Source organism: Anolis carolinensis, chromosome 4 (genome assembly GCF_035594765.1).
Source record: "Anolis carolinensis isolate JA03-04 chromosome 4, rAnoCar3.1.pri, whole genome shotgun sequence".
In the NCBI taxonomy this organism is placed as follows: domain Eukaryota; kingdom Metazoa; phylum Chordata; class Lepidosauria; order Squamata; family Dactyloidae; genus Anolis; species Anolis carolinensis.
Window position 1 is genome coordinate 191,231,500 of NC_085844.1, and position 14,969 is coordinate 191,246,468.

At 42.7% G+C, this 14,969-nt stretch overlaps 1 protein-coding gene across 3 annotated transcripts in view; it reads right to left on the reverse strand.

Moving 5' to 3' along the window:
* Window positions 1-14,969, reverse strand: part of tbc1d22b (TBC1 domain family member 22B) — a 69,770-nt gene that overhangs the window by 40,041 nt on the left and 14,760 nt on the right. For all 3 annotated transcript variants that reach the window (XM_062978440.1, XM_008119319.2, XM_062978441.1), the window contains one exon: window positions 1,670-1,971. In XM_062978440.1, the coding sequence (XP_062834510.1) occupies window positions 1,670-1,971 (302 nt within the window). The remainder of the gene's footprint in view (window positions 1-1,669; window positions 1,972-14,969) is intronic.

A 14,969-nucleotide genomic window follows, 5' to 3' on the forward strand; every position in this document is an offset into this window, starting at 1 on the left:
GCTGAACTGCTCTGCTTCAACTGCACATCCTACAAAACAGAGAATTCCTATCCTTACAGATAATATAATGTTTAAGCCATTCACTGCAACTGATGCAACGCTTCAGATGGAAAAGAAAAGACCTGAAAGTCTTCATTAATGAGTGTGCTGCTGAAGGCAAAATGTCACATTTTTAGTGACAGCCATTGTTCAGAGATTACCATACTATTATAGCTCTTTGGTTGACTGAGATCACTTGGTCTTTCCATCAACCACAGCCATGGACAAGCTATTGCTGCTTTCCCTTTCCCTCTCCAGTTTTCATGCTCTCTTTCCTGCTTTCTTCTTCCAATATGCTGAACAGGACAGTTTACAACCCCAAGCGCCTCTACATCTCAGTACTAAGAAACAGAGGGCTATATAGGCTCTGATGCCATCTTGTGGTCAGCCATTGAGCTCTGATACCATCTATGGCCCCTTCTAAACTGTATTTACTCCAGTTCAAAGCAGATAATCTGGACTTTATATGACAGTGCAGAAGAGGCCTTAGACAAGGAAGATTTCTCAGAGCCTGAAAGTAGAATATGTTTTCATTGTTTCAACAACACCTACACAAAAGAACACGTCTGTACAGCCTCAGCTAGTTCTATAACTTATTGCATGCTTGCTAAAAAAAACCTAGTCAAAAACTATTTGATTATATTAAAATGGCTAAGCTAACAAATGGTATTCAGGGAGGAAATAAGGAATTTGCTAAAAATGGAGGCTAATAATTTGAAAGGAAGACAACTGTAGATTGTAAAATAGATGGTAAGGGAAATTTATTAAACAGATATATGGGTAGTTTTTAAATAGGTATAAAATTCACAATGAATAGTGTCGGAAGTCATAAGTGGTGGGTTCACAGGGAAAGGAGGGTACAAGTTTGTTAAGATGTTATAACTGTACAGTTTCAGTTTGTTACCGTACTATTTTCACTTGATTGTTGCTTTTTGTTTGTCATTTACACACAATAATTTTAAATACCTGAAAAAATGCTATGCTTTCCCCAAAAAAAACAAGCTTAACCTCCTCCCCTAATCTATCCACATGGATTTGTAACCAAAGGGCTTCACTGAAAGTACAGCCCAATCATGTCAAAAGACTTGATACAACAACTGTGTCTGAAAGTACCACAAAATTATGGAGACTGACACACAAGATCACTTGACAAGATTACTTCATAGGAACATATCAAGACTTGCCTACTTGGTTAACATGGGCTGCAAAGTGTAAATTAAACAGTGTAAATTATGTGGCAAGAAATACCAAACATCATCAGCTAAATAAGAAGAATGCCACTGGATCAGATCCATATAATCCAGCATCCTACCAACAATATCATTGAATGAGAAAATGTGTACAGATCTACATAAATTTGTTCTACTTCTGCTAAACAAAAAGCAAAACAAGGAGAAATGCGACAACTAACGTCTTGCCACTAGAATATCCCACCTCCTCCTTTCAAGACTGAACCAAACACTGACTGCATACATTCAAAAGTACTACTGTTTCCATAGGAGAAAGAAATCTTTGCTGAATCCCAAGTTTCTATTCTGTAGTTAGCTTCAAATGTGACATATGTACAGAACTACAGGAGTCTGAGATTTTTGAAAAAGCAATTGGTTGTAAAGAGCAGGAGGGTTCTTACCAGGCGTCCTAAATATCTGGGCATCACTACTGGACTTGATGACCTTACAGTTTGCTGGAGTTTCACTAAGAGCTGCCTGAGGCCATTCAGGTTTCACACGTAGTCTGCTGTGGTTTTCCAGTACCTGTGCTGCTGTGGCCTTGGCCACCTTAGAGTTCAAAGTCTGGAAAGATGAGAAGTCCTCATATTCATCATCCCCAATATCCCAGGCATCACTGGTGTCGCGAGCAAACTCGTGAAAACTGCTAGCCTTCTTATTCTTCATGGGCAGTGCGTTGACCTTGGAACGCTCCTTGATGAAACTAGAAAATAAAGGATAACTCATACTACTGCATTTTTCTGTACAGTCTGCATCTAGCCTTCTCCTGCTCATGGGGAAATTTGCTCCCATCTATTTCATTTCCCCAAGGGATAAGCCTCCCTCTTACCACTTCTCCATTTCACTGTACAATTCTTTTTATTCTGAGCAGAGTACAGAGAAGGAATGCTTAATCCTTCCATGCATTCCCCACCAAGTACAAAGTTTGGACTCTTAACTGCAGCATTAGTCTTGACACATGAGAGGCCAAAGAAAGGCTGCCAGTCAGGCCTACTGTGTGACAAGCAAAGCAAGGCAGGAGAATGGATTCAAATTCAATGAGCATGTATGGAATCCTAAAAAAATGCATATATAGAACAGACACACAATAGGAGTTATTATTTTTCAACCCTCACAAGCTGCATTTAATTTATCCAGACTAAGTGAATCAAAATTCTTGTGCCAAAGATTTCAGGAAGGAAAATTATTTCCCAAAAATGAAATTCAGAAAGCATATAAACAAAAGTAGCACAATTAATAGGAATGGAACATTACATCAAAAAGCTCTGCATAAGGTCAGCAAGACATGGACAATGGCAATACTGACTGTTAGTTGCACTGACCTTCGCTACAGAAGAGAAAGGGCATATGGGCACCAAAGACACATGTTGATTTATAAAACAGTCATAAAATTACGGAGAAGGAAATTCTAATCAAGTTGATAAGCAGTTTTAAATCAGTAAGACCATGAGTATATGCTCAAGAGATCTGAAGGAATTCAAATGCAAATCAGATCATTAAGACTACAACTAAAAAGGGAAACAATATACAGTATATATAATTTTGGCTGATATACTGGTTCCAACTTACACACAAATTCAGTTTAAGAATAAACCTACAGAACCTATCTTGTTTACAACTTGGGGAATGCCTATAAGTAAGATGCAGATGCAATCCTATTTATTATTTATTATTTACAGCATTTATATTCCGCCTTTCTCACCCCGAAGGGGACTCAGGGCGGATCACATTACACATATAGGCAAACATTCAATGCCTTTTTAACATTGAACAAAGACAAACAAACATAGGCTCCGAGCGGCCTCGAACTCATGGCCTCCTGGTCAGAGTGATTCATTGCAGTTAACTGCAGCTGGCTTGCTCTCCCGCCTGCGCCACAGCCCGGGCCTAAATAATCTATTTTATCTATCAGGGAAACAGAAGGAGCCCCTTTGGCGCAATGGGTTAAATCCTTGTGCTGGCAGGACTGCTGGTCAACAGGTCAGTGATTCAAATCCGGGGAGAGCAGATGAGCTCCCTCTGTCAGCTCTAGCTCCCCATGCGGGGACATGAGAGAAGCTTCCCACAAGGAAGTCACTCCTGACATCAAAAAAAGGGAAACAGAAGATATAGTTGTAAAAAATGTTATGCATGTTAACCCCTCAAATATCTATACCCAAAATGCATGATGTAGGCAGAAGTTATTTGGAGATTCGCTGGAAAATATCTGAGTATTTTTCAATAAATTGATAAGGGTTTCCAGCTCAGAAGTTTAACTTTATTTATTTATTTATTTACTACATTTATATCCCAACCTTCTCACCCCGAAGGGGACTCAGAGCGGCTTACAAATAATATTTACATACAGTGTATTATATCACTAGCACAGCACAACACTAGCACTATATACCAGCATATTGCACCACACCACTATACTGTAATATTACCAGTAATATTACCAATAATAAATAATATATAATTAATATTATCATATTGTATTATTAGTATTAAATTGAGTTACATTATAATATATTACAGTAGAGTCTCTGTCATAGACAGAACGCCACCAAATAGAGTACAACACAGTTTATTAAAGTTACAGAACACAAAAATGCCCGTAGAAAACAAAGGACTAGGCAAACACTTGTCTTCAGTGTGAAAAGTAACAGAAACAGCTCCGTTTGAACTAAAACGGTTCGAAGGAATAAACCGGATTAAACAGGAGTTTAATCCGGATTAACTCAAAAGTGCTTACTTCAGCCTGGCAGTTTAAACAAACAAAAGTTGGTAAACAAAGGTCAAAATGAACATCAAAAGCTGGCAGCAGATTCCTCTCTGCTACCAAAAAGCTACAGATGAGTAACTCAGGCTGTTACTCCTCCGTGCAACGAGCGAAATCCGGGTCCAGGCACATCAATCAGGATCACGGCGGTCAGCAGGGTCCCAGTCCGGTCCGAGGTCGAAAGCCAAGTGCGGGCGTCTAAAGTTCCACGAGTTCCACCGATAGCCACAGAAGGGATAGTCCAAGGCCGTAGTCAGTCAGTCAGTCCAGCGTCAATCCAGAGTAGGTAATTAATGTCCGTCAAAAAGACGACGGAGGTCCAAGCTATCAAGATTAAACACAAGTTGCACAGAAAAACCCCACACAGTTCCTCCCGCCGTCTATGCCCAGTGTCCTTGGTAACTTACGTATCCAGCAACGAATCACACCCGTCTTCAGGAAGTTCCCCAACAAGAGCCCAAGCGTTCGTCCAGATTACCTTGCCCAACGCAATTAGCCATTGATCCTAAACCCCATTTTATCCCAGTTCATAACTCCTCATCGCTGTCAGCTGCTATCCTAATTCCAGGTGCCTCATCATCATCATCCTCATCCGAGCTAAAACACCTTTGACTACGCCCCACAGCATCCCCAGCTGCGGATCCCGCTCCATCCCTCCAGCCCGTCCATGGGTCTGATCCTGCAACCCGCCAATCGCCTCCCATGCTATCAGTGCCGGTGACACCCAAATCCTCCCTCACACGAGTCCACTCCATGTCATCCTCCTCTGAGCTAACCATCTCTTCCTCCATTCCCTCGGTAAAACCCTCAAATGAGTCTTCATCTGTTGGTTCTGCAAATAAGTCCCAGAGCCGATTCCTTACACGCTCCTCAAAAGAGTCTGACTCTCGAGGAGTCTTACGACCCCGTCTCCCAGTACCGGAGCCAGAAGGCTCAACCATAACACTATCCCCTCTCACAAAGGCCTCCTCTTCCAAAGATGGGGACACAGCAGTGACCTCCTCAGCTACAACGTTACGGCGCCCAGAAGTATCCAACTTCAATAAAAAGCGTTGAAAGACAGGGTGGATCTTAAAAGAAGGTGGCAAGCGCAACCTAAACGCCACAGAAGAAATCTTCTTAACAATAGGGAAAGGTCCCAAATACCGTGGCGCAAACTTTCCCCCAGTATGTTTAATATATTTAGAGGATAACCAAACCATATCCCCTTCATCCAACTCCTCCCCTGCTTGTCTATGGCGGTCTGCTTGAGTCTTCTGCGCTGCCTTAGCTTCTAATAACAACCAACGAGCAACATCATGTAAATCAGCCATTTCAGAAGAGCGGTACACCGGATCAGGGGAAACCACATTAGTCGACGGCGCCACCCCTCCCCGCGGATGGAAGCCATAAGTTAACTCAAATGGTGTGTGTTGACTAGACGTATGCACAGCGTTATTATAAGCAAACTCAGCCACCGACAACCATTTTACCCAAGCACTCGGTTGTTCTAGACAAAAACAACGCAAATACTGCTCCAATAACCCATTAACTCTCTCAGATTGTCCATCCGTTTGTGGATGAAAAGCAGAGGAGACATTCAACTTGGTTCCCAAACACTCATGGAAATGCCTCCAAAAACGAGACACAAATTGAGGAGCTCTGTCAGAGATAATAACCTCAGGAGCCCCATGCAAACGGAAAATATGCTTGGTAAAAAGTAAAGCCAATGTAGGAGCCGCTGGAATTGTTGAACAAGGTATAAAATGAGCCATTTTAGAAAATAGATCCACCACCACCCAAATACATGTATAACCCCCTGACCTAGGCAAGTCAGAAATGAAATCCATAGAAATAATCTGCCATGGTCTCTCAGGAACAGGCAATGAAGATAATAATCCCCTAGGGCGCCCGACAGGCGTCTTGCTCTGCTGACATACTGCACAGCTATCACAATAACGGAGAATGTCCTGTCACATTTTAGGCCACCAATAATTTCTGGTAATGAGTTGTACAGTCTTAAACCTACCAAAATGCCCAGCCATCGGTTCATCATGATGTGCCCTAATGACTTCCAACCTGAGTGCACCCGCCGGTACATAAACTTGTCCATTACGTACCAATACTCCCTCCTGGTCCTGTAAATGAGGCAGCACAGTACGAGTCCCTACCGAAAGCAATATGAGTTGCTCTTGAGTCCAATTGTCGTTCTTTTGAGCCTCTAGAATTTGAGTGTGTAAACCAACCTCATTTTCTACCACGCATAAAGAAGCAGTAGGCAATATTGTCTGACGCACTGTTTGCTCGCAAGTTTTAAACTCAGGTTTACGAGATAAGGCATCCGCCCGTAGGTTTACCTTCCCTTCCACAAACTGAACCTTAAAGTTGAACCTAGAGAAAAACAAGGCCCATCGAATCTGGCGTTGATTCAATTTCTTGGCAGTTTGTAAATGTTCTAAGTTCTTGTGGTCAGATCTGACCACAATTTGATGACGTGCGCCCTCTAACCAGTGCCGCCACACCTCAAAAGCCACCTTTATAGCCAACAATTCCTTTTCCCAGATGGTGTAGTTTTGTTCAAAAGGTGTTAGTTGTCTGGAGTAGAATCCACAGGGACGCAAGGTCCCTGATGAATCCCTTTGAGATAATACAGCCCCCAACGCATAACTAGAAGCGTCTGCTTCTACTATGAATGGTTTATCAATGTCTGGATGTATTAGTATATTATCAGCTTGGAAACTAGATTTCAACTGTATAAACGCATCGTGAGCCTCCCGTCCCCACACAAACGGTTGCTTCTTACGTAAGAGTTGTGTTAAAGGCACAGTAAGTTTAGCAAAGTTTGGAATAAACTCCCGATAGTAATTAGCAAACCCCAAGAATCGCTGTACATCTTTTTTAGACTTGAGTTCCTGCCAAGAGTTGACTGCGTCAACTTTGTGCGGGTCCATTTTTAGCTCCTTTCCCGAAACTACATGTCCCAGAAACTCAACCTCAGACACGTGAAACACACATTTGGAGGCCTTAGCTAAAAGCCCATTATTCCGTAAACGTTGTAACACCTGCCTTACATGCTGCTGATGTTCCTTTTCATCCTTAGAGAAAATTAATATATCGTCCAAATAAACCACCACAAATTGATCAATTAAATCTCTAAATACATCATTTATGAATCTTTGAAAGACAGCAGGTGCATTGCATAATACGAAAGGCATCACACGGAACTCGTGACATCCGAAACACGTGTTAAATGCCGTCTTCCATTCGTCACCTTCCCGTATTCTAATCAAGTTATACGCCCCCCGTAGATCAAGCTTAGTAAAGATCTTAGCCCCTTGCACTCTCGATAGTAATTCTGAAATCAAAGGTAGCGGATATCTATCACGAATGGTGTGCTTGTTGAGAACCCGATAGTCGCATACTAATCTAAGCTCCCCTGTCTTTTTAGCCACAAAGAACACAGGTGCAGCAGTTGGAGAGCTAGATGGGCGAATAAACCCTTTGGCTAGGTTCTCGTCAAGAAATTCTCTCAAGGCTTGTCTTTCTGGTACCGTTAGAGCGCACAACCTTCCTGCTGGTAACTTAGCGCCTTCTACCAATCTAATCGCACAATCGTATGGTCTATGAGGCGGCAACTTATCCGCTTCCCTCTTACAAAACACATCTTGAAATTCCCTATATTCAGTAGGTACGCCCTCCATGTCAATCTGAGAAGTATTTAACGCAAAACATCCCTGCCTTTTAAAAGCTATAGTACGCTTCACCCAATCCACCTGAGGATTTACTAAAGTTAACCAATCCATTCCCAGGATTACATTGTATCTTGGTAACCGTGTAATGTCCCATACAAATTCTCCAGTTACTCCTTGTACCTCCCACGTTATTTCTGCGGTTTCACGATTAACCACCCCAGACTCTAGTAGTTTCCCATCCGCTCCTTCCACCCATATATCGCATGCTTTACGTACTGTAGGAAGCCTATGTTTCCTTGCAAACCCAACGTCCACATATGAGACCGTAGCCCCTGAGTCCAGCAGTGCCAGAGTAGAAGCAAGTTCTTTTCCCCCAACAGATAAAGAAATGGGTACAAAAACATGTTTCTTCCCCTCAAGTGACTGCTTTATTAGCCCTAATGCGTTGGACTCACGTCGCACTAGGGCTGACCTTTTCCCGAAAGCTGAGAAGGCTTAACGTTACAATTTCTAGCAAAATGCCCAGCAGTCCCGCAATATAAACATAATCCCAATTGCCTTCTACGGTCTTTTTCCGCCGTTGACAATTTTCTAAACACCCCAAGTTCCATAGGCTCCTCCCCCTTTGCCACAGGTGCCCTAGGCGCAGATACAGATGGCGCATACATAGCCCTAGACTGTTTACGAGATTCAAACCGGGCGTCCAAACGCAAAAACTTAGCCACCAAGGCGTCCCAGTTTTCTGCCGGCTCTAATCGTGCCAGTTCATCTTGGAGATAATCATTCAAACCAGCAGTAAACAAAAGCATAAACGCGTTCTCTCCCCAGTCTAATTGATGACGAAAAGAATTAAACTTATTTAAATAGTCCAAAACAGACCCTTTTCCCTGTTTTAACCGATAAAGAGCCCAGCTAGCATTTTCCATACGGAGGGGATCCCCAAAAGTGTCTGATAATAATTTCTTGAAATCATCTAAATTGTCCTTGACTGGGTCATTTCCCAGAATCAAATTAGTTGCCCATTGTCCCGCAGGACCGGTCAATAGACTCAAAATAAATGCCACCTTGCTAGTGTCCGTAGGAAAAGCTTGTGCACTAATCTGAGAAAAATAAAGTTCAATTTGTGCCAAAAAAGTGGGCAATTTGTTTAGAGACCCATCAAAACGTTCAGGAGTCATTACATGTCCTTTAGCTGGCTGTGCTGCTTGTGCAGCGTAAAATGCAGCCTGTAGCTGGTCAAAACGGGCCTTAAGTTCCTCCATCGTCTTCTTGACGTGGATACCTCACTAGAAAAACTTTCTTTTATTGCGTTGGGCAATCTGTCATAGACAGAACGCCACCAAATAGAGTACAACACAGTTTATTAAAGTTACAGAACACAAAAATGCCCGTAGAAAACAAAGGACTAGGCAAACACTTGTCTGCAGTGTGAAAAGTAACAGAAACAGCTCCATTTGAACTAAAACGGTTCGAAGGAATAAACCGGATTAAACAGGAGTTTAATCCGGATTAACTCAAAAGTGCTTACTTCAGCCTGGCAGTTTAAACAAACAAAAGTTGGTAAACAAAGGTCAAAATGAACATCAAAAGCTGGCAGCAGATTCCTCTCTGCTACCAAAAAGCTACAGATGAGTAACTCAGGCTGTTACTCCTCCGTGCAACGAGCGAAATCCGGGTCCAGGCACATCAATCAGGATCACGGCGGTCAGCAGGGTCCCAGTCCGGTCCGAGGTCGAAAGCCAAGTGCGGGCGTCTAAAGTTCCACGAGTTCCACCGATAGCCACAGAAGGGATAGTCCAAGGTCGTAGTCAGTCAGTCAGTCCAGCGTCAATCCAGAGTAGGTAATTAATGTCCGTCAAAAAGACGACGGAGGTCCAAGCTATCAAGATTAAACACAAGTTGCACAGAAAAACCCCACACAGTTCCTCCCGCCGTCTATGCCCAGTGTCCTTGGTAACTTACGTATCCAGCAACGAATCACACCCGTCTTCAGGAAGTTCCCCAACAAGAGCCCAAGCGTTCGTCCAGATTACCTTGCCCAACGCAATTAGCCATTGATCCTAAACCCCATTTTATCCCAGTTCATAACTCCTCATCGCTGTCAGCTGCTATCCTAATTCCAGGTGCCTCATCATCATCATCCTCATCAGAGCTAAAACACCTTTGACTACGCCCCACAGCATCCCCAGCTGCGGATCCCGCTCCATCCCTCCAGCCCGTCCATGGGTCTGATCCTGCAACCCGCCAATCGCCTCCCATGCTATCAGTGCCGGTGACACCCAAATCCTCCCTCACACGAGTCCACTCCATGTCATCCTCCTCTGAGCTAACCATCTCTTCCTCCATTCCCTCGGTAAAACCCTCAAATGAGTCTTCATCTGTTGGTTCTGCAAATAAGTCCCGGAGCCGTTTCCTTTCACGCTCCTCAAAAGAGTCTGACTCTCGAGGAGTCTTACGACCCCGTCTCCCAGTACCGGAGCCAGAAGGCTCAACCATAACAGTCTCACTTATCCAAGCCTCGCTTATCCAAGCCTCTGGATTATCCAAACCATTTTTGTAGTCAATGTTTTCAATATATCATGATATTTTGGTGCTAAATTCGTAAAAACAGAAATTACAACATAACATTACTGCGTATTGAACTACGTTTTATGTCAAATTTGTTGTATAACATGATGTTTTGGTACTTAATTTGTAAAATCATAACCTAATTTGGTGTTTAATAGGCTTTTCCTTAATCCCTCCTTATTATCCAAGATATTCAGTTATCCAAGCTTCTGCCGGCCCATTTAGCTTGGATAAGTGAGACTCTACTGTATAAAGAATTATAGAATCATACTGGTGGGGGAAAAAACACAAAGGCCATCCAAGTCCTACCACCTGGTATACAGGAAAACACAATCAAATCACTCCCAACAGAAAGTCTCAATTTTAAAAGTTTCATCTAGCCTCAGTTTTAAAAGTTCCAAAGAAGGAAATTTCACTACACTTTGAACTATCCATTATAGATCATTATAGTTCTAAATTGGACTGTTAGAATCTCCGATTACAGATCTGTGCATATCATTCATCCTAGTGCTCACAGGGAGCAGTAAATAATTGGCTCCATCTCCTGAGTTACCGTTTTGGTATGACTCCAACTGTGGATCAAGCACATAATACAGTGAATCCTACTAAAGTCAGATCTCCCTTCTGGAGGGAAAGATTCAAGTAAAAGGTTATAAACAGCCTATGAATACTGCATATGCTTGTGTATAAATCAACCTCATGTATACATTGAGGGATGTTTTGGGGCCAAACTTATTAGCCATGATATGACCCTGAATAAGTTGAGAGGGGAAGCATCAGTGCCACCTCGAAGGGCCAGCCCTGCCAGCACATTCTGCTCATCTCCCAACACAATTCCCTTGGTTTTTCCTGCACAAGGAACGTTTATCTACACGCATGTGCTTTCTGTGTCTCACATAGATGCATATGTATATACACACAGAGAGATATATATTGGAAACAAAAGAACAGGCTCTGCATCCAATTTGAGGTGGTCATATGTGCAATGGGAAGAGAAAAGGGGGAATGAGGTACAAATGTGAGAAGTAAAGGAAAGAGGAAGAAGAGCCTCAGAGATGAAGGAGCCACAATCCAGAAGGGAAGGTGTTGCACAGGGAGGAGGTCCATGGTGGGAAACTATGAATTCCACACAGGTTGGAGGTTTCTGTGGGTTGCAGCAGTGGCAGTCATTTTAGTGTCGTACCCCCTGCACCTGCCTAGTGACACCACTGGGCCAGAAGTGGCATCGCAATAGGTACAGTATATATTAACCTATGTATGTCAACCCAGTTTTGGGAGGGGGGTCGAAACTGGCTTATACACAAGTACATATATACGGAGTTAAAACTGCTGGAAGAAACATTAACAACCTTAGATATGCAGATGATACCACTGTGATGGCTGAAAGTGAAGAGGAGATTATAGCAACTAGACTGATTGATAACTGACAAATAGAGGGAGAAAATGTGGAGGCAGTGACAGACTTTATATTTCTAGGAGCGAAGATCACTGCAGACGCAGACTGCAGCCAGGAAATCAGAAGACATTTACTTCTTGGGAGGAGAGCAATGGCCAACCTCGATAAAATAGTGAAGAGCAGAGACATCACACTGGCAACGAAGGTCCACATAGTTAAAGCAATGGTATTCCCTGTAGTAACCTATGGATGCGAGAGCTGGAGCATAAGGAAGGCTGAGCGAAGGAAGATAGACGCTTTTGAACTGTGGTGTTGGAGGAAAATCCTGAGAGTGCCTTAGACCACAAGAAGATCCAACCAGTCCATACTCTAGGAAATAATTCCTGGCTGCTCACTGGAGGGAAGAATATTAGAGGCAAAGATAAAATACTTTGGCCGCAGAATGAGAAGACAGTAAAGCTTGGAGAAGATCATGATGCTGGGGAAAATGGAAGGAAAAAGGAAGAGAGGCCGACCAAGGGCAAGATGGATGGATGGTATCCTTGAAATGACTGGCTTGATCTTGAAGGAACCGGGGGCGGCGACGGCCAACAGGAAGCTATGGCATGGCTGGTCCATGAGGTCATGAAGAGTCGGAAGCAACTGAACGAATAAACAACAACAAAACATATATATGGTAAAAAAAAATCAAAAATACAAAAGCTCTAAACATCCTCTAAAATGTGCAATAATTAAGCACTTTGAAGGATAGAATGCATTTGTAATATTTAAATACCACTTTTTTCAAATATACTTTCACAGTATTTTCTCTTACTAAACTAAATGGTTTCCTAATTTATTTATTTTTTGATTTGCCAATACTGATTACAGGAGTTAGAAAAGAAATACTGCCACCATTCTTCAGTATTTCTTCCAGAGCTTAACAATATATTTTCTGCATAAAAGTGCTTCCCAATCCTATCACTCAAAGAAAAGTCAGTAAGATAACATTTTGCTCTTTTGCCAAAAATTACTGGATGTCCGCAACAAGTACCCTATTAAATCAAATCTAATGAACGTCTCTTTTGGCTTAAGTGCTTAGCCAAAATTGAGATGCACATTAGATTCAATGGCGCATTACAATCGGGCGCCAAAGGTGCCTTTGCGCCTCCATCAAGATGAGACTAGCAAACTCGCCAGCCTCCGCCTGATGGTGGAGTAGGGGGTTCCCTCCCCAAGCCTTTCTCCATAGTCTCCGAGTTGAGAGAGGAGGGGAAAGGGCACTCCTTTCCCTCCCTGACCATTTCTCCCCATCTCCCAACTTGGGAAACAGAGGAAGAGAAAAGGAGCTGTTTTCCCTCCCCAAGCCATTTGTCCCCAGTTTCCCAACTTGGGAAACAGAGGAGAAAGGGTGACAATTTCCCTCCCTAACCATTTCTCCTCTGTCTCCCAACTTCAGTCCAGCCTTCTTCCCCAGCTTGAGAGGAGTCCAGTCAAGCTGAAGCCAAATGGAAGACTTTGGGAATCTTCCTAAGCCTAGCCTTCTTTCCCAGCTGGGAGGAAGAGGGAGGGAGAGGGAGAGAGGTAGAAGCTGTTGCCCAACTGTGCCTAACAAAGTGATTTTTTCCAACTCCTTCCCCTGAAATAATAACCTACCATTGAGGGTCTCCCTTTCAAACATTAACTAGCACTGACCTTGCTTAGTTTTCAAAATCAGATAGAACTTTCCTGTCCCACTTTAAAACCTGCAGAGTTCTGGGGCTTGTAGTTCAGTGAGCCCAGGACTCCTCTTGTTGAGAATGGGAACCCTCCCCTCCCCAAACTACAAGCCCCAGAATCCTGCAGGCACATATTTTAAATCCTATTTTGGGGGGCGGTTGCCTTTGGACTATTTAGTCCCCAAAATTATTTGCAGTAAGTCAGGGGAGTTTTCCATGTATGTAATTTGCTTATGGATCCCTTTTGCAGCTAGGAGTTTTGAGGGCTAAAGTCCATAATCCCAACAAGCCCTCCTAGGATGCATCTATATTCAGGCCCATAGCCAGAAACCTTTTTTTGAGAGGGGTTGAAACTTTTTTCCAAGATGACTTTTGAGGTCAGTGTTTCCTGATCTGGCATGAGATCTCAACAAGGCCCTGAAATTACCACCCTTGTGCAAAGGTTCTTCACAGGTAATAGATCCAGAATCATTACTCCCTCTTTAAGATGGTTCTTGTCAGCCACAAAGGACAATAGTTTCCACAATTGGCAGAAGTTTATTTCTGTTTTCTTCTGCTTTCTTCTTATTTCCTTTATCATGATGACGGACTGCATCAAGACGTTTTCCACTATGAATTAGCAAGAAGTTTTCAGCCAAGCACAAGTTGTTCTGATGGTACTGTTTTTTAGTGTCCATTGAAGATTTCTATGCATCTTTCCATCGCATAAATGGTTTAGCAACCAATACACCAAGCTTCTGATTACTACTTTTACACACAACTTCTCCTCCGAACACCACACAGTGGTTCACAGTGCTCTCTGGATCTACGTAGGTGAACTACATCTCCCCTAAATCACTGTCGATTCCTCCCAAATCACGCCAGTATTTTCTGTTGGTCATGGGGGTTCTGTGTGGGAAGTTTAGCCCAATTCTATCACTGGTGGGGTTCAAGGAGTTCTTTGATTGTAGGTGAACTATAAATCCCAACAACAACTCCCAAATATCAAGGTCTATTTTTCCCAAACTCCACCAGTGTTCATATTTGGGCATATTGAGTATTCGTGCCAAGTTTGGTCCAGATCCATCATTGTTTGAATCCATTGTGCTCTATGGATGTAGGTGAACTACAACTCCAAAATTCAAGGTCAATGTCCACCAAATCCTTCCAGTATTTTCTTTTGGTTATGGGAATTTTGTGTGCCAAGTCTGGTTCAATTCCATCGTTGTTGGAGTTCAGAATGTTATTTGATTATAGGTTAACTACAAATCCCAACAACTACAACTCTCAAATTCAATCCCCCCCCCCCAACCCCATCAGTATTCAAATTTGGGCATATCGGGTATTTGTGCCAAATTTGGTTGCAAATGAAAATACATCCTTCATATCTGATATTTATGTTACGATTCAGAACAGTAGCAAAATTAGTTATGAAGTAGCAATGAAAATTAGTTATGAAGTAGCAATGAAAATAATTTTATAGTTGGAGGTCACCACAGCATGGGGAACTGTCGCAGCATTAGGAAGGTTGAGAACCACTAGTCTAGTTATATAAAGTCCAAGGTCTAACACAGCTTCTTCTCTTTACTCCTGTTCCATGCTTTCTTTGCTAGGGCTTGGATTAGATAA